This window comes from Suncus etruscus, chromosome 13, assembly GCF_024139225.1.
Source record: "Suncus etruscus isolate mSunEtr1 chromosome 13, mSunEtr1.pri.cur, whole genome shotgun sequence".
Classification (NCBI taxonomy): domain Eukaryota; kingdom Metazoa; phylum Chordata; class Mammalia; order Eulipotyphla; family Soricidae; genus Suncus; species Suncus etruscus.
The window spans coordinates 14954923-14974472 of record NC_064860.1 but is presented as its reverse complement, the minus strand read 5'-3'; the positions used below and the strand labels follow the sequence as shown (position 1 = coordinate 14974472).

The 19550-nt window shown below is 41.6% G+C and overlaps 1 protein-coding gene across 1 annotated transcript in view; it reads left to right on the top strand.

Annotated features, from left to right (window-relative positions):
- Positions 1-10660: 10660 nt before the first annotated feature.
- Positions 10661-19550, top strand: part of RAPGEF5 (Rap guanine nucleotide exchange factor 5) — a 264811-nt gene continuing 255921 nt past the window's right edge. Inside the window, exon 1 of the mRNA XM_049785378.1 lies at positions 10661-10882. Coding sequence (XP_049641335.1) covers positions 10661-10882 — 222 coding nt within the window. The remainder of the gene's footprint in view (positions 10883-19550) is intronic.

Here is a 19550-nt window from a genome sequence, read left to right as displayed (position 1 = left end):
CCAGACATACAATTCATTATTCTTTGATAAAGTGGCAAGAAACATAAAATGGAACAACGAAAGTCTCTTCAACAAGTGATTTGGGGGAAAAATACCAAAAAAAACAACCAAACAAACAAGTGATGCTGGGGCAACTGGTAAGCCACATGCAACAAATGCAACAGAGCTAACTTGGACCTCCATCTAACACCGTACACAAAGGTCAAATCAAAATGTATTAAAGACCTGATATTAGGCCCAGAATCATAAGGTATGAAGAAGAACACTTAGGTAAACACTCCATGACAGTGTGACTAAAGACATCTTCAAGGAGGAAATACCACTGTCCAAACAAGTCGAAGCAAAGACAAACAAATGGGACTATATTAAACTGAAAAGCTTATACACCTCAAAGGAAACAGTGACTAGGATACAAAGGCTACCAATGTAATGGGAGAAACAATTTTCCAAATACCCACCAGAAAGTGGCTAATACCTAAGATATACAATTTACTGACAGAGCTTAAAAAGAAAATTAATCTAACCCCATCAAAAAATGGGAGAAGAAATGAAAAGATACTTCTGCTCCACACCATCCTGACTTCAATGTAGAATATGCAGATTCCAGGATCTTTAATACAGAAACATGATACCAACAACAGAGACTGTGTGAAAAATAAAAGTGTATTGGCACTATAGACAATTACTTGGATTGGACAAACTAGTTTGCCTGGAGCCTAGAGTTGGTCTTATGCCAGGAAACTTCAGGGGTAGGGTCTCTTTGTATTTAGGCCAAGGCTTTTCCTTTCCATGTCCCTTATATTTTGGTGGGTCTATGCAAACAATAATTGCCACTCTAACACCATTTTTACTCTGCTCCTTTGACTCTAATTCTTAAAAAAAAAAACCCACTTAAACTTTTGAGGTTAACTTAAACTAATATGCATGTGCATGGAAATGTAAAAAATACTATGTCTTCAATGTTTAAGGTGTTACATAAGTTTTATGGCATTAGATTGCTTTGTGTACTGCTAAGAAATGTTATAATGTACTACAATCTGGGGACTTGAGGGACAAAGTAATTGTACATGGGTTCTGTTTTATTTTTCTTAATGTTCTTTGGCTGAAAGTTCAAAATTAAGGTATCAGCAAAGGGACTTCTGAGAATTCTGTTTATGGGTGATTGTCCTTCCACTGTAACTTTACCTTGTCCTCTTTCTTTGCATCTTTGTTTTCATAATTAAAAATAAAAAATTAATAAGAAAAGATACTTCCTAAAGAAGAAATAGAGATGGCCAAAAGGCACATGAAAAAAATGTTCCACATTACTATCGTCAGGGAGATGCAAATCAAAACAACAATAAGGTACCATCTTACACCACAGAGACTGGCACACATCACAAAGAACAAGAATGATCAGTGCTGGCAGTGATGTGGGGAGAAAGAAACTCATTCTCTGCTGGTGGGAATGCTGACTAGTCCAGCCTTTATAGACAACAAGTTGGAGATTTCTCATAAATTGAGCTCCAATATGATCCAATTATGCTACTCCTAGGAATATACATTAGGAACAAAAACACAATACAAAAATGCCTTCCTCATATCTATATTCATTGAAGCATTATTTACAATAGCCACAATATGGAAATAACCCAGGTGCCCCACAACAGATGAGTGGCTAAAGACACTTGGTACATATATATAATGTATATATACATATATAGTATTTCATTATATATATATACTATGCAACTGTCAGAAAAAAATGAAGAAATGAAATTTTCCAATACATGGATGGGCATGGAAATTATTATACTCAGTGAAATGATTCAGAAGGAGAGAGATAGACACAGAATAGTCTCTCATGTGTGGGATTTAATAAAAACAAAAGATAGTATGGTAATAATACCCAGAGACAATAGAGATGAGGTTTGAAAGAACCAAACCATGATATAAAGCTTACCACAAAGAGTGGTGAGTGCAGTTAGAGAAATAACTAAATAACTACACTAGCAACTATCATAATGGTAGTGAGTAAGAGAAATAGAATTCTTGTCTCAAATACAGACTGGTGGTGCAGGAGAAGGGAGATGGGGGCATTGGTGGTGGGAAGTTTGCAGTAGTGAAGGAAGGTGTACTTTTTTTATGACTGAAACCCAACTATAAATATGTCTGTAATCATGGTGCTTAAATAAATATATTAATAAATACCCCCAAAAGCCGCATCTATGTTGAGGAAAAGTAGAGTGCAAGAGGCATTTTAGTGGATGGAAAACCTCCTACATACTTTACCCAATCTTCTCAATAGGCTAATAGTATAACTATTGAAACAGCATAACCTAGAAGTTTAATATGGAAATGGAAAACTAGGAAATGAAAATAAAACTAGGAAATAGAAAAATTTGGATTTGATCCTAGATTTAAACTCTCTGATACCAGAGAATGATTCTTTACATTCCACCACCTAGAATTCCTAGAGGAGCCATTTTTGGGGAATTCTGGTCAGGATGAAGGTGGTTTTAACTCAGTGAATATCATTGGTAAATGGAGCAGGTAGAAGAAAACTTTTAAGTCTTTTCACCTTTTCCTCTGTTATCAGAGATACATATTTTCCCAGTAAAGTCTTATAGTTTGTAATGTCCAGAACCTTTATATTCATGAATAATAGAGGACACACAAAGCACTTTTGTTTATGTGCATAATAACTATGGGTACTTACTATATTAAATTTTAAAATATTTATTAGTTTTTTAATAATAATTTACTATGTATTAAAATAAACAATGCTTTATAACAAATAACTGCTTTCCAAAACAAGCTGGAGAGGTAGTCCAAGAGTTAAGGCTTTTACTTTGCACACAGCAAATTCAACCCCTGGAACTCCTAATGACTCCCCGAGTACCATGAGGATTGACCTCCTTTGGGCATAGAGTAATCCCGGATCACTGCAAGATCAGGCTGCAAAAGCAAAACAAATAAAATTTAGTGAAAAATGGCTTTGTTTTCGTTTCAATACAATTTTAAGAGATTTGGCTTTATAATTTTGGGGTCTTGGGAGGGATTGGGCAACACTCAAGCTGTGCTCAGGGCTTACTCCTAACTTTGTGCTCAAGGATCACTCTTGGCAGGACTCAGGGTACCAGATGGTGTGCTAGGGATTGAATTTACATTAGCCACGTGAAAAGTAAGCACCTTACCACAGTTCTATCTCTTTAGCCCCATTGTTTTACATTCTTGTTGTCTGACTGACTTGTTCTTGCATTCTGTTACAATATTCTCTGTAGGCTCTGCAAAACAAAGTAGATTCATTAGAGACTGAGAACAAGAAGACAAGTAGAATTTTGTCATTATCTTATCATTATTTTAAAAATATCTCTGACCTTGTAGAATTTGTACAAGGGGTGTGGAGATGCCTGGAAGCTTCCAGATAATACCTTGAGTACTGCTTCAGTAAGTGTTGGGCCTGGTAATATGACGGAATCTCTGGGTTAGGAGAATTATGGTGCATTGTGTCATTTTGCATAGATCAGGAGGACTGTTAAAAGGGACTTTAATGGATAGAATAGTGTTTAATTGAGGACCGGAGAGATAACATGGAGGTAGGGCATTTGCCTTGCATACTGAAGGATGGTGATTTGAATCTCGGTATCCCATATGGTCCCCCGAGCCTGCCAGGAGCGATTTCTGAGCGTAGAGCCAGGAGTAACCCCTGAGCAAGGGTGTGACCCAAAAACAAAAACAAAACAAAACAAAACAAAACAAAAAAATAGTGTTTAATTATGGGGAGAAGAAAGTTCTTATTATTATTTTTTTTAATCTCAACCCTGTGGTCTTACCTCTGTACAGATGAATCCAATTCCTCTTTGACATATTGAAAAGTATTACCTTGAGTGCTGCCATTTTCTCCAATCTCAAGAACTTTCAATGTTTAAGAACTTAGGAGACTTTGCCCTAAAAGTCAAGATCTTCTAAATTCTATTGTTCACAGGATGTTGCCAGCAGCTTCTAATTTAGCAGATGTTCTTTCTCATGGCTTATTCTATTCATGGTCAATGCTTAACATTCACAAACAGGAAATCACATGTTCTGATGTGAGGAGTGGGCAGTGTATCCTCTCAAACAATGCTGAGGGCCCCTTAGAGTCATTCCCAATGATTCTTGGCCACTTGGGACAGTGGTTCACTGTGATGGTCTGAGAACAGGCAACATCTCAGGGCCAGTGGTACCAGTGAACAACCAGGGCCACCTATGCAGTGCTTGGGGAAGTCTATACTATATACAAGTGCAGCAATACTTGCTGTTCTTAGGCCATCTGGTTCCAGGGATCAAACTTAAACTGGGTTCACATAAGCCAGTGCTTCTCAATTATTTTCTGTTATGCCCCCCTAGGAAGAAGAAAACATTTTTCGTGCCCCCCCCGTGCGACTGTAAATAGTATATTTATTAAAAAAACTTTAACCTGCAAAACAAAAATCTATAAAATAATTTGAGCTGATTTTTTAATCAGAGGTGATGTCTGGATGAATGGCTACAATGAGCACGTTTTGCAAGGCAGAGCTTTTCGAAGCGGGGTTTGAAGCAGGACACAGCAACTCTCAGCTCCAGAGACATAAACACGATGCTTAGCTTGCTATGACAGTGTTTGCTGATGTCAAACGCCCCCCTTTACGTAGCCTTGCGCCCCCCTTGGGGTGCGCGCCCCACTATTTGAGAACCACTGACATAAGCCCAATGCCGTCACTTCCTGCCTGATAGCCAATATTTTTAGCTTGCCTTCGAGTTGTCCACAGTCTTTGATGCCCTTTCCTGTCTCACTCCCTTCTGCTATCCTAGTTCAAGCTCTACTTTTCCCCATATCTTTCAATCTGCTCACTTTACTCCTGCAGCAAGACAGTGCTCTATGTGTAGTTCTTTACAATTGGCCAAATAGCATTACAAACATCTACTCACGTAATTAGCACAAAAACTGTGTACAGAATACAGAGATGCTACTTGTCTAAGGAAAGCACAGGCCAAGTTTCTGTGGATTGCCACTTTAATGCTCCATGTCTGTGTTTCTATAACTTGCTTTGCTAGCTGTCCAGTTTCCCAGTCAACCTATTCTAAAGCATTCTACATACTGGTGCTAAAATCATCTTTCTTCTCTGCTGATCAGAATATACTACCATCTGGAGCCCATTTATAGCCTCCCATCACCCTGGGGGATAAAATATTTTCCTGAAGCCTTCAAGAATCTTCATTTGCTAAGACCTCTTATCTTACTTTCCTTGGCTTATGGTTGCAGTTTTTCAATTGTATTTAATTGCTAACTGTATACATTCATTTGTTCATCTACTTAGCATTCATTCATGCATATATTGACTCAGCATCTACTAAGTGGTCAGCCAGAAATTCCCAAACTTTTTCCCCTTTTCAAAAAAAAAATCAATTATTCCCCCTCCAATGGAATTCTACCTTCTTTAAGAAAACAACAGAAAGTTTGCCTCCTCCCATGGTACCTGAGCTCCCTCTGAATTAGTTCTGTGTTCATCTCCTGAAGAACAAAAACAACCACATTGGCTAATATTGCATACGCACTGCATTTGATGCTAAAATGAAATACAAAGTCAAATAATTTCTTCTTTCTGAGGGTTTATAATTATACTTAGGTCTCACATGTAAACATTTCATTTAAATATATGGCTGATTATGATAAGAACCATGGTAAAGTAGATTTCTACTTTTAGGTAAAGCCTGGGGTTGACTCAAAGAAGGATTAATTCCACAGGGGAAGAAGAGTGGAAGCTTCTCGGATGAGTTGTAGTTTGGTCAATGTAAGACTGATTAGATAGATTAGATTTCTGTAAGCAGAATAGGTAGACAGGACAAGGTTGGCTTGGCTTTTTCGCTGTCTGGGGGTCAAGTTGGTTTACTTAACACTCTCTTTATCTTTTTGGGCTTGTGAACCACATAAATTTTTGCTTCCCTTTAAGCACATCTTAAATGCTCTGATAAACTTGCATACCTGACTTAAATGTTTTTCCCAGGATAATAATATAGGAGACATGAATAGACTCATTATGTCTAAAAAATATGTGTAACAGAGAGAGATGAATTCATAGGGAATGACACTCATCCTTATCAGCCAATCTCTAATATAGCTACTAATGCAAGTATATGAGGGAAATGTATCATCCCCACGAGGAATATTTGCATGATGCATAACGCCTGCTGTACTATAAAAATCATAGCACAGTGTCACACAGTTTTGTCATGAACAGGTGATGGCAGAGAGTTCTATTTATGAGCCTCCAAAATGAAAATAAAATGAGTAAGGCTTAACATTTTCAGGTTTGAGACATGTTTCATCACTTTATGTTTCTCTTAATTGAATATTCATACCATAAGAAAACATTGTTAGTAGTACTAAGTGCATAGTGGCTAGGGCTGGCATCCTTAGAACAGAAGAGGCTGGCCCCTCTTACTGTTTCCCTTCTTTGTCCTGGGAAAGATCACATCTAACCCTTGTTTGATCGTTACACACTTCAATTGTCAGGTTTGAAGTGATCCATTATCTCCCCCCCTTTTTTTTGAAAGCTGATAAAGCAATGCAAAAAATCTTTCACTGATGATGGGGTGGGGACATTAAAACCAGTAGGTAATGGGAGAGTTGGACATCAATGGGACCCATCAAAATACCCCTGAGTAATAGTGAAGAGGGTTCATTAGCATGATGTGTATTTTATACAATTAGCAGGACACAAGTGTAGGGAGTGGAAAACACATGAGAAAGTCCAGCCAGTAATTTTATAAATTATGTTTTGCTTCTAAAGGGCGACACTGGACTGTGCTCGGACTTACTATGGGTGCTGCATTCATGTATCCCTCCTAACAGGACTTGGAGACCATATGTGATGCCTGAGATTAAACAGGTTTATAAACTAGCAAGACAAATATTCTACTTGCTGCACTATCACTCTAGTCTTGACCAGCGAAGTTTTCTTGATGTTCTTGAGATTTAAGAACACAAATAACAGAGGAAAAGGCACAAATCTAACTATTCAGCACAGTCCATTATTGAAGGAGGGTGTTGGCTTTGCTCTTAGATGCCCTGAGAATCTGTCTAATTCACCCTTGGTTAACAGAGTTTTAGACTCTATCATATTTTTCCTTAGGCTTTAATTCACCTGTTTCTCCTGGTTGGGTTTTCACTGGGGTGGCCTCTATTTCCGTCAGCTTAACTGCTGAGAGAAGCTAAAATGCAGGCTGAAAAGATAGCTCAATAGGCTGAAATGCAGGCTTTGCATGTGGCCAAAAAAACTTTATTTTTTACTTTTAGAGAGAGCTAATACTCTCATACTAGCTCCCAATTTCCTTGGCTTCTCTCACTCTGGAGCTATTTGTGATCTATTTTGAAATAGATCATACATTCATATGCTTTAAAAAGGCAAAACTTGGGGCTGGTGAGATAGCACAGAGGTAGGGCTTTTGCCTTACGCAACTGACCCAGGATGGACCTGGGTTTAATTTTTGGCATCCCATATGGTCCCCCAAGCTTGCCAAAAGTGATTTCTGAGCACAGAGGCAGGAATAAATAATCCCTGAGTATTGCCTCTGAGTGTGGCCCCAAAACCAAAAATAAATAAATAAAAAAGACAAGGCTCTAAACAAAACGGTTCAAATGTAGGTCTGGACAGGTAATACTGTTGGTAGGGCACTTGCCTTGTGCACAGCTGACCTGGGTTCAGTCCCTGGCACATCATGTAATCCTGAATCCCACCAGGAGTCATACCTGAGCACAGAGCCAGGAGTAATCCTTGAGTACCAGGTATAAACAAAAACACATTTCTTCTTCTCTTTTCTAGTATACCCAGTCCCTCTCACTTAAAAAATCTCAAGTTTCTCTCTTTTTTATATCTGAAAACAAATAGAAATTTCGTTTGTTTCTAATCATTAGAGAATCTGTTCTTCACACTTTTTAGGGGTCCACACCAAATGGTGCTCAGGGCTAAGTCTTGACTCTGCACTCAGGGATCACTCCTGGCAGTGCTTTAGAGACTATATGGACTGCCAGGGATCAAACCTGGTTGGCCATTTTCAAGGCAAACACCCTACCAACTGTTCCATTGTTCTAGCTCCTCTTTTTTGTTTTGTTTTGTTTTGTTTTTGGGTCACACCCGGCAGCGCTCAGGGGTTACTCCTGCCTCTATGCTCAGAAATCGCTCCTGGCAGGCTCGGGGGACCATATGGGATGCCGGGATTCAGACCATCGTCCTTCTGCATGCAAGGCAAATGCCTTACCTCCAGGCTATCTCTCCGGCCCCTCTAGCTCCTCTTTACACCTTTTATGAAGCATGTGTTCAGGATCCTCTAAAATATCTCAAAATCTATTAACTTCACATAACTGATTATTTCTCATACTTCTGTGGATTATTTAGACTTAATTCAGGCACTTGAGTTGGGTAGTTGTTTTAGTTCTTTGACTGGGTAGCAATTACAAGTGGGGCCACACAGGGGTCACACAAAGACTCAGATGGTGTCTAATATGGCTAACAAGTGGCTGAAATTGATGTATCATTCCAGCATTGTCAGAGCACTGCTAGCAGAGCATCACTGTATACACTGCTAGGTGGTGTAGGTTTCTCACCAAAAGAAGCCTGATATGGGAGGCCCAGTACCCCAAGAGTAACCTGCTGAGAGTGCAGAAAATGGAAACTACTGGGCCCAGGAAGAGTCCTTCCAGAATGGGCCCTGTTCATGCAACTGTCTTCCATTGGTTAAGCTGGTCACAGGGCCTACACACACTCGAGAAGCCAACAGTCAACAGTCCAGGAGAAAAAGCACATGTGCTCAAAAAAAAAAACACAACAAAACAACAAAAAACAACAACAACCTAATATACAACTAATCTAAAGAAATGTTTACAAAGTTTGTTGGACACTTTACTGAAGAAAGTCTGGAAAATGGGGTACTATCCAGGGGCTCAAGGCAACAAGTGACATATTCTTAACTGAAGCGAAAGTATATTTTAACATTACACAAATTGTAGTCAGATATAGCATAAAAATGGGATTTAGCTTTCAGTAAATATAGGGGAAGTGAGTTGGAATCTGGGATAGACTTAAGCATTCAGTGCAGAGTATAGTCAGTGAGCATAGCCAATGAAGGAAGGATACAGAGGTTCAGCCATCGTCCTGTCATCAGCATTCCTGCTTCTTTCTTATCCTTCTCTCCCACCAAACATGCTACAGTCTCTGTGCCCAGTAGGTGCTGTGCAGTATCACGTTGGCATTTTTTCTCCTGCTTTCCCTGTTCTTGAAGAACTCTTCTTCTTCCTGTGTAGTTGAATCTTCTACAGTTAAGGCACTGACCACTGATCTCTCTTCCGAGCCAGCAGAGCCCCTGGGGTTCAGAACACACATTCTCCATGCTAAATTGGCAATTACCGAGAGCACAAGGTATGTTTATTGACTGCTGGATCAAACCTTCCTCAGTGCAATGTTCTATGTCCTTATTCCTTTTCCCCAAATGTCTTCAATTTTCTCTCTCTCTCTCTCTCTCTCTCTCTCTCTCTCTCTCTCTCTCTCTCTCTCTCTCTCCACATTTATTTATTTATTCATTTACCAAATGCCTTGTGAGGGGCTGAGAAAGGATAGAAAACCTCCCATAATTCTTTTATTATTATTATTATTTTAAAAAAATATTCACCTTTTTTTTTTTTAGCGTTGGGGCTACACCCAGAAGTACTCAGTGATCGCTTGCTTGACTCTGTGCTCAGATATCACTGCTGACAGTGCGTCATATTTGTCCAATTTATTTAACCTTATCATATTAAGTCCGTGCACTTCCCAAAACCCTTCGGCACAAAGGGGGACTTCATTGTTGTATTGGGGAGTCTAAGCTCTAGAAGGCCTGTGGGGAGAGAGAGCTAGGGTGTAAAACTTCCCAGCCACTTGGAGTTGAAGGACAGGCCGCCATGGTTTTCCTCCCATACTTTACTATTCCCTGGGCCTGGAATGGTAAACAATGATTCACAGCACATAGGCCTTTACAGTTCGGCAAGCTCATTCATCCTAAGGTCAGGTTCCAACACGCTCTCCTCCAGGTCCCCAGACTTGCACCTATTTGCTCAACACTCCCAGCTAAAAGTTTTCTCCCCCTTAATGGGGAGTGCGCCAGAGGGACAGCACTGTGCTTAGCTTAAGAGGGCAGCAGAAGATCCTATTTATAAAAGCCCTTTGGAGGGATTAAGGGGCTGGGATTTGGGGCTGGCTGGTACAGAAACCCCAGACAGGGATTGGGGGTGGGGGGAGACTCCAGACTTTGCCTGTTTTACAGAAAAAAAGGATGAAATGGGGCCTTTCAGTCTACAGGGAGTTGGGGGGCAGGAGGATGGTGGGTTCAAGTAGCGAAGACTGATTGCACCTGTGCAAAACAGATGCCCAGGGTGTGTGCCACCCACCTTGGCCTGTGCCCGGCCGAGCGGGCGAGGGCGGAGCGGGGCGGGCCCAGGCGCACCTGGGCGGGCAAGGGGCGGCGCACCGGCGGAGCCTGGCGGGGGCCGTGGCGCGCCAATGGGCAGCGGCTGGCAGCACGCCCCGCGCCCGAGCCCGATCCGCAGTCGCGCCCTCGCGCTGCCTGGCGAAGGCGCGGAGGCGAGCGCGGTGGAGAGCAGCCGCGGGCGCAGTTCCACCCGCAGGGCATGAGGATGGCCGTGGGTTCCATCAAGATGCAGCCGCCCTTCGAGAGCCCAGCGCTGGCCGCGGCTGCCACGGCCGATGGTGCCCTGCGCCGGAGCCCCAGCTCCCGGGAGGCGGACGGCGAGCAACCGGCGGCCCCGCAGCGCCCGAGGCTCCGGGACCTGCCCGCGCTGCTGCGGAGTGGACTCACCCTGCGGAGGAAGCGCAGCGCCGCCGGGGCTCGGGTGAGCGCGAGCCTGGGCAGGCAGGGGCGCCGCGCACCCACCCCACGTGGGGCCCGCGCCCACCCTGGGGCGACTGGAGAGTGGCTGGGAAATTGGGGGAGGCGGTGGAGGCTTGGAGAGGGTCCCTGGGGCCGGAGCGCGCGCCGGGGTCTCTGGGTGCCCTCCTCTGGCCAGCAATGCTTCTTCCACTTGGCACCAGAAAAGCCTCATGTTTTGGCACAAGAGGGCACCTGGGCTAGCTAGGAGCGTGTGCCACTGCTCAGGGGGCAGCTGGGCAGCGGGTCTCAGCGCCCCCCTGGCACCCCTGATCCCCAGCGGGATCCTCCTTTGCAGGACAGGAGGCTGGCGGCGTGCGCGCTTGTTCCGGACGCGCGCTGCCAGCTTTGGGCATCGCCAGGGCTGCCTCCCCAAGGGAGACCCTGGTGTTAGAAGTTATGGGGAGTCGCCACCTACCTGGTATCCGGTGACGCCTCCTTGAGCAGGAGGGTGCCCGCCCCCAAGAGCTTAAACATTGACTTCCTGATGGTGCGTTCCTGATAGGGTTTCCTGGAGGGAAAATGGGGACCTTGCGCGGGTCCGAGGGCGCAGAAGAGGTGGGGCGGGTCGGGCGTGGGTCGTGTGTGTAGATGGAGAATCAGGCCAGCCTGCAGGTTTCTGGCATCAATTCACAGGCCAACCTGGCTGCCTTAGGCCCCAACCCACTCTCTGGGCTGTCTTCCACTGGGGGCTCTCAGCCCACAGCGCTATGGGGAACATTTTTGATGGGCTTTGCTCAGTTTTGAAAAATGAATCCTCGTTTAGTGGGGTTTGCTGAGACGGTGACCATGTGGAGTGGCAGGGCTTGTAGCTAAAACAGCCTTGGTCTTGTCAGCCTTTTAAAAATGAGAAGGGAAAAGAGAGGCTGATAGAAACATTTGACTTAGGGCGAAACACTTTTTGGGAGAAGGGAGGGTCTGAACTTGTGACGGGGCACAGGTTCTTTCTGGGTGTATACCCTTTGCTAGGTGTCCTCCAGTTCTTGCAGAATGGTTCTCTTCTTGTCCCTCTCCTGCGTATTCTAAAGATTAGCTGAGTGAGGATTAGCTAGATTGGGACTGTTTAAAACCCACGACCAGGGAGGGGTGTTTAGGACTTGTCCATGAGTGACCTGCCGGGTTGTGTGCAGAGAAAGCGTGGACCAGTGATTCCAAAGATGGGAGAGTTCAGTGATCGCAGGAGCCACTGTTAGAGACTTTGCGGGAATCTAGGGAAAAGTAGGTCAAGTTGTGTTCCTATTATCCTTGACAGTTACTTTTTCATGGTGCAGAATACTGAAGACATGAGAGCAGCCAGGCAATCTGTGAGAATTGCTAAAGGTTTCTGTATAAATAGGTCTGTAGTGTTCATCTACATAGAGCCTTGGGTGACGGCTGCCTGGGATGATATTGTGTGTCTTGCCAATAGACAAATTTACTCTTATCTCTTCAAGTCTACTGAATGTGATTACTTTGAAGAAAGTGCACTTTCTTAACCCTCCTTTGCTCCAAAGACAGTATCACAACTCTCTGGAACATTCCCAAACACATCACATCCACTGAAAGGACATGAAGTACTTTGAAAGAAACAGGTGAAAAATGTGCCTGCATTTGTCTTTTCCAACTCCCTAAATAAAATACTATAGTTAGGTGTTTCTCAACCTTTTTTTTTTTTTTTTCACCCATGGCCTCCTTCCAACCTTGGTTGCTCTGTTTATGCAACAAGTTTATCTCTGGCCATCTTGGAAGGCCTTGGGGCCCCAACGGGCACACAGACCCCTCACCCCCCCCCCCCTTTGAGAAACACAGGTTTAAACAGCAGAAATGAATGTTCTCACAGTTCTGAAGAAGGGAGGACAGATGCAGGTGTCAGCTGTTGGGGTTTCTGGGAAGGACTCTTCCTCCTGACTTGCAGACAGCTGATTTCTCTGTTTTCTTCACCACTCTTTGCACATAGAAGTAGATCTCACTCACTCCCTTTTCTACTATGTAATTCATCCTGAAGCTTCCCCTCATGAGTTAGTCTTCCCAAAGCCTCATCTCCAAATCCCATCATGCTGTGGGTTAGGGTTTACATATAGGAACTAAGGAGGGGGGGTATGGGCATAAATATTCCATCTATGTCAGAGTTTAAAGGAAATAGAAGAGTGGATAAAACCATACTCCAGACCAGTTGATGAGTTGAGTACACCTGGGGTCATCTGGTTGACTCCTGGGTGAGGGTAGTGATTCATAGGCAAATCAGGTATGACTTTAGTTTTGTATATTCCAGTAACTCCTCCAGATTTCTAATAAGTGATAGAAGAGTATTTACACAGATTCCTACCCCCCATTGGATTTGGGAGGGAAACAAACAACAACAAAAATTCTTTGCACGAACAGGTAAGAAAGTTTGCAACTTCTCTATTGACCAAGATCTGATTTAGGAATACTCATGGCTCTTGTCCATGCTGCCTCAGGCATCCACAATTGTCAAAACCTGGCATTGTCTGCCATGAAGGAAGCTCTTTGGTGGCTGGTGTTGCTCAATTTAAGTACCTTGAAGATTCTCCTTTTCTGGGAAAAAAAATTGGCTGACCTCTCATTATTATAGAGCTCAGAGATCTTGGTTAAGTCATTTCTAGTCATATTGATTTTAAAATGCAGACTGAGTCTCATTTGGTTAAGATAAGAATGACTAAATTTACTTTGTGAACCCAGTTTTTCTTCTAAAAACCAGTGATAAAATAAAAAGAGATAGCATAACCTTTAATTGTTTAAAAAGCTCTGTCTTACGGAGATTTATGAGTATATTAAACACCTCTCAAAACTTGTCAACATATTGCCTCTCTTCATGTTTCCCCCCATTCCTACTTTCTTTGTGGGACCAGGATTGTAAAACAGAGACTCTAAATATGTCATCTCTTTCAGAAATGTTGTATTTGCTGTCTACAGTAAGAATTTTTTTTTAAAAATAACTTCTGTGCTTTTTCACACCTGAATGTATTAATCATTCCTTACTATAATTCCTACATTCAAATTTTCTCAAGTATGTCTTTTTCCTTAAGATTTGCTGGAACCAAACACTAAACAAAGTTGACACATTGCATTTAACTGCTAGGTCTTCCTGTCAAAGGCTTATTTTATCACAGTCTTCTGTTTTTCAGTCAGTTGATTTGATGGAAAGCCAGAGTCATCTGTTCAATGAAAGTTCCACTTACCAGGCTGATTTCTTATGCTGATGCCATTTTACTTCATCTTCTTTACCTTACTCGATTCTCTCTGTAATCCAGAAGTTGAATGTAGAGGCATGATTAGATTCAGAGTCAAAGCAAGCAACTCTGTAGGTGGTGGTGTATAAAGTCTTTCTAAACATCTCCTGTGATGCTTGGGGTTTAGACTGCTTTCTTTAATTTTGTAGAAAGTAGAAGAGTTTGTTGGAAAGTGAAGGAGAGAGAAAAAGGGACTCCCCATGTGGGGTGGGACTTAGCATAGGGCTAAGTGTGTGTTGCTCTTTGTTTGAAATATTGAGATTGAGTGGATTCAGGTCGAGTCTAGTTATCTATCTACCGTTCGTTCACCTAATAATTTCAGTATTGTCCATTGTAGCCTGGAACCTTTTTTGGGCTTGCAAAAAGGTGATGTACTTTATGTTTCCTTTCTCCTGTGTTTATTAAATGGAATTCTGTGGTGCTAAGTATTGAACTCACTTGCCTCACCAAGGCAAGTGCTCTTCTGCTGAGCTGAAATCCTGGCCTTTACCTAGAATTCTATCTGTAAGAAACTTACCCATATCAACTATTTGGGTTTTGTAAAATTCACATTGTGTAGTAAAAACAAGAAAAAAGTTTGTTTCATTTTGCCAATTTTCTTTGTTCTCCTAACTGCATCTTGTGGTAATCAATGAGTTTTCTTTAAGTTCCATGAAAGAATTTGTGGCTAAGAATGTATTTGTCTTAATTCCTTACAGTCAGTATGCTTTTTTTCTTTTTCTGATGTTACAAGTTCCCAGGAGTATTTGGTACTTCCCTTGCTTTCTAGTTCAAGATATTCTTAGCTTCTTGTCTGTTCCCTATCCCAGACCCCAAGTAAGCCATTTTCTCAAAGAAGTATAAATTCTTTTACCTCAAACTATTAATCTTCCCACCCACCCACTTCAGCCTAGGTCTTAATATTCATCCCACATTTCTGTATGTTGAAATTTTTTTCTCATTAGACTCTTTCTAAGACTGTCATTGTTTCCTATTAAGGAGAGAATGGGTAATCTCCACTCCTCATCCAAATACTGTCAAGTGCTGAGCCCGACAGATTTTGGGCTGTGCCTACTATGATATCTTGTGTTTTGTCTCCTCTTGTTCTTGTTTAACTTATAACAGAGTGATTCACTGTATGTACCATGGTGACTGTTCTCCAAGGTCTTCCATGGATCTCAGCCTTGTATCAGACATATGGAGGGTAATATTTCTCCTCTGATCTTTTGTCCTGCTCTTCTCTCAGCCCCATTCCCCATTTTGGAAGGTGCTTGGCCAACAGCTGATGGTTGTCCTGCTATGCTTGCTTTACTATTCTGTGCACCTATATTCATTGCAGCACTATTTACAAAAGCCAGAATCTGGAAACAACCCAGATACCTGACAACAGATGAGTAGCTAAAGAAACAGTGGTACATCTACACAATGGAATACTATGCAGCTATCAGGGAAAATAAAGTCATGAAATTTTTCTATACATGATGGACATGGAAACTATTATGCTGAGTGAAATAAATCAGAAGGAGAGAGAAAGACACAGGATAGTTTCATTCATCTATAGGATTTAAGAAAAATAAAAGACATTATTGTAATAATACACAGAGACAATAGAGATGAAGGCTGGAAGGACTGGCCCAGGATATGAAGCTTACCACAAAGAATGGTGAGTGCGGCTAGAGAAATAACTACACTAACTATCATGACAATGGTAGTGAGAGAAGTAGAATGTCTGTGTCAAATACAGGTAGGAGGTGGGGGAGGAGGAATATGGGGGGATTGGTGGTGGAAATGTTGCACTGGTAAAGGGAGGTGTTCTTTTTTATAACTGAAACCCAACTACAAACATGTTTGTAATCATGATGTTTAAATAAAGATATTATTTAAAAAATAGACATGGCCAATTTGTAGCAGTTTTAAATAGGTAAAGCTTATCTTTTGTTCTTTGTGCTTGAATTAAAATGGATAGTCCACGCTTTCTAGAACTTTCTTATGTGGAACACATGTTCTGATAAATGTCATTTAACCTTCACACCGAGTGTGTGACATGCTGTTGTTCACATCTTATGGATAAGGAAACTGAAACACACATGATGACTTGACCAAGATGAGAGACAGAAAGAACTAGACACAGAGAAAGCGTGTGTATGTGTGTGTCAGGGGGAGGAAGTGTGAATCCAGTCATTCTGGTTCCATAGTCTATGCTCTGAATTGACTTTTTCTCCCCCTCAAACTTTCTAAGAGCAAATGATTTTCTATTTCTCCAAAGCTACCCAAACCATGTAGACTTACTGATACTATCTTACCAACACTCACAGTGGCCAGTTCATGCTGTGAACTAAAACTTTTCTCTTATTAGGTACATGGAGGCTTGCCAGGCACTTACTGGTATGTGCCATGGAGGTTATAGAAGACTTAAGTTTTAAGTTCTAAAGTGAAAAGCAGTATTCAAGGGCCTGGGCTTTGACACAGTGGTGGAACACTTTTTTGAGAAATGGCATAACATTATGTCTATTGTCAAGCCAACCCAAAAGCTTGCAAATTCAATCTGCTTCTTTTTTTCTTATTTGCTGTGGTCCCTATCAGAGCATAGCAGTCCCCAAGAGAGAGTTCTGGATTACATGACAGTGTGCTAGAAGACAGTAAGCTATGGAGAAGGACTGACTGTCTCTCAGCCTGGACCTTGATAAACTCTAAGTGCAACAGTAACACTCAGATGCAGCATCCAGACATCTTTATCTGAACAGAGATTTTTTTAATTCTGTTTTCATTTCATGGGAATGACAATAGAGCATCTTAAGGGCTACTTAGTACACTGTTTCTTTCTTCCCTTTTCTCCCACTCTTCCCCTCATACAGGCTGTGTTTGCATCATTAGTTCAGCAAAAAGGCATTTGGAGAGTGGCTTCAGAAACTGAATTTGTTTTTTTGGTTTTTGGTTTTTGGGTCACACCCGGCATTGCTCAGGGGTTACTCCTGGCTGTCTGCTCAGACATAGCTCCTGGCAGGCACGGGGGACCATATGGGACACCGGGATTCGAACCAACCACCTTTGGTCCTGGATCGGCTGCTTGCAAGGCAAACGCCGCTGTGCTATCTCACCGGGCCCCAGAAACTGAATTTGAATCACCCTTCGAGACTTTGCTTGCTTGTGTTCTCTGGGCTCTCTCCGCTGCAGGTTTTTCTGAAATGAGTATACTCTAGGTCATGTTTTCTTGGAACAGAGATGATGCATGTAAAATGTTTGGTATTTTAGAGCTTATAGTTTTCCTTTTACAGCTGGATGCTTATTTTAGGCAAACAAACTTTTGTTGACATATTTATGGAACCCTGGACACCAGGGTTTCACTTTTGTGTGCAGTGTCAGACTCCATTAAAAACCAAAGTGATATCCTAACATACAGTGAATATTTGAAGTAATGTCAACTACTAGCACTATACAAAATAATCTGTTTCATGCTTGCACTTTCAAATTGACTTGGCAGTAACTGGTAACTTGTGTAATTAAAAATAGATGGAGAGGTGAGAGCGAAGTCAATGGTGATGTCTTTGAGTACCTGGGGATATTTATTTATTTTTGCCTCTGTATTACATAACAGGTATTGTTAGACATGTGAAAAATTCTACAATCTGTTTTAGAAGTTGTTCATGGGAAGTTAAATGTATAGCCTATTTCTGCATAAGGTTTTGTCTATATGCAAAATAGCTAAATATCAATGATTTACTGGCACAGTGGTGGAGGGAAGCAAATGCTCTGGTAAAGGGTGTGGTACTGGAATGTTTTATGTAGTCTTATTACAGTTAGCAGTATTGTAAATCATGGAACCTCGAATAAAATAATTTTTTAATCAATCATTTGAGTTTGGGGGGGGAGGTGATAAATTCTGGACATCAGTGGCTGTTGGAAAAGGGAAATTCAGGAACTGAAACTGGAGAGCTACTGTAGTGATAGCTAAGTGATTGATTGCCTTGTACACTTGTCAGTTTTCAATTGCTGGCATCCCATGTTGACCACACAAGCCCATCATGAGTGATTCTCAAGTACAGAGCCAAGAGTTAGTCCTGGTATAATTAATTGGTGTGCCCTAAAAACTAAAAGGAAAAAATTCACACACAGACGCCATTTTTGTCTTTATCAGAAAGAAATTATAATAGTGTGTTAAAAGGTTTTCACCTATGTGAAAACTACAGACCAGAGACTTAGAGCCATGCTTCCAGAGTCACCCAGCTAGGAAGCAGAAAGGCAGAGTGGAGCTTAGCCTGTCTGATGCTAAATCCTGCCTTTTCTACAGTGCCACTTTATCTAAGATGTTGACTTAATCTCAGCATGTGGAGTGTTGTTAACATAACGGACATAGGAGACCTTTCAAGTCTTAGCTTCAAACACAGCTCACAATGTCTCCACAGTGTCTTCAGTATTGGTTGCCAGGTTTGGTCTATTCACTCACACCCCTACACACTTACAAGTCCCTGTGTGCAGCAGTTTTCCATCATATCACTAGCAGCCATGGTGCAAACCATGGGAAAGCACTGAGTGACTCATTCCTGAAGCCATTGTTTTCTCAGGAGGTTTGGAAGCCAACTAGCTCTACATTGCAGATATACTTGGAAGTTTCTGAGGCAATCAGATTTTTCCCTGCCCCCCTGTGGAAGACTGGAAGAGAGATTGGAGTTTTGTACAATCAAGAATTTGCATTTCTTTCTTCTTTGTGTTTGTTTTTGGTCACTCCTGGGTTTGCTCAAGGCTTCCACCTGTCTGGGTGCTTATTCCTGGCAGGGATTGGGGAGGGACCATTGGGCTTCTGGGGATCAAACCCAGGTTAGCTGCATGCAAGGCAAGTGCCCTATACACTGTACTAGTTCTCCGGCCACACAGAGTTTTTTTTTTTTTAATTGAAACTAACTTGTTATTCCAGAGACTTCAGATCAAGCTTTGGGATATGTACATTCTTGCTAAAGCAGTTGAACCTATTTACAATTTAAGACAACTTTTGAGGTAATACAAATATTTTTAAATAGAATTAAGCTTTAATGTATTTACCTATGATGTGGCATGTTTACTTAAATTTCATGGATCTTAACTAACTTCCTTCCATTTCTTTCTCTTCTTTCTGTTCTTTTTCTTTTTTCTTTTATTTTTATCCTGAATCTTTTTTAAGAACAAGTGTATTTCACACTAGTAGTGCATGGGCAGACATAGTTGTTTTTTTTTTTTTTTTTTTTTTTTTTTATATATCATTGTTCTGGGGCAGATGTGAGGATAGGGTTATCGCAAGCCTCTTGCTATTAAACTCTTTCCTACTTTGCCTTCTAATTGTAATGCCAATCTAGTTCTGTAATTATTTCCTTTTTAAAAATTCCTTTTAAAAATATATCATAGTATCAGATACTCACTTGTCAATATTTATCTCCTTTAATTGAAGTATTT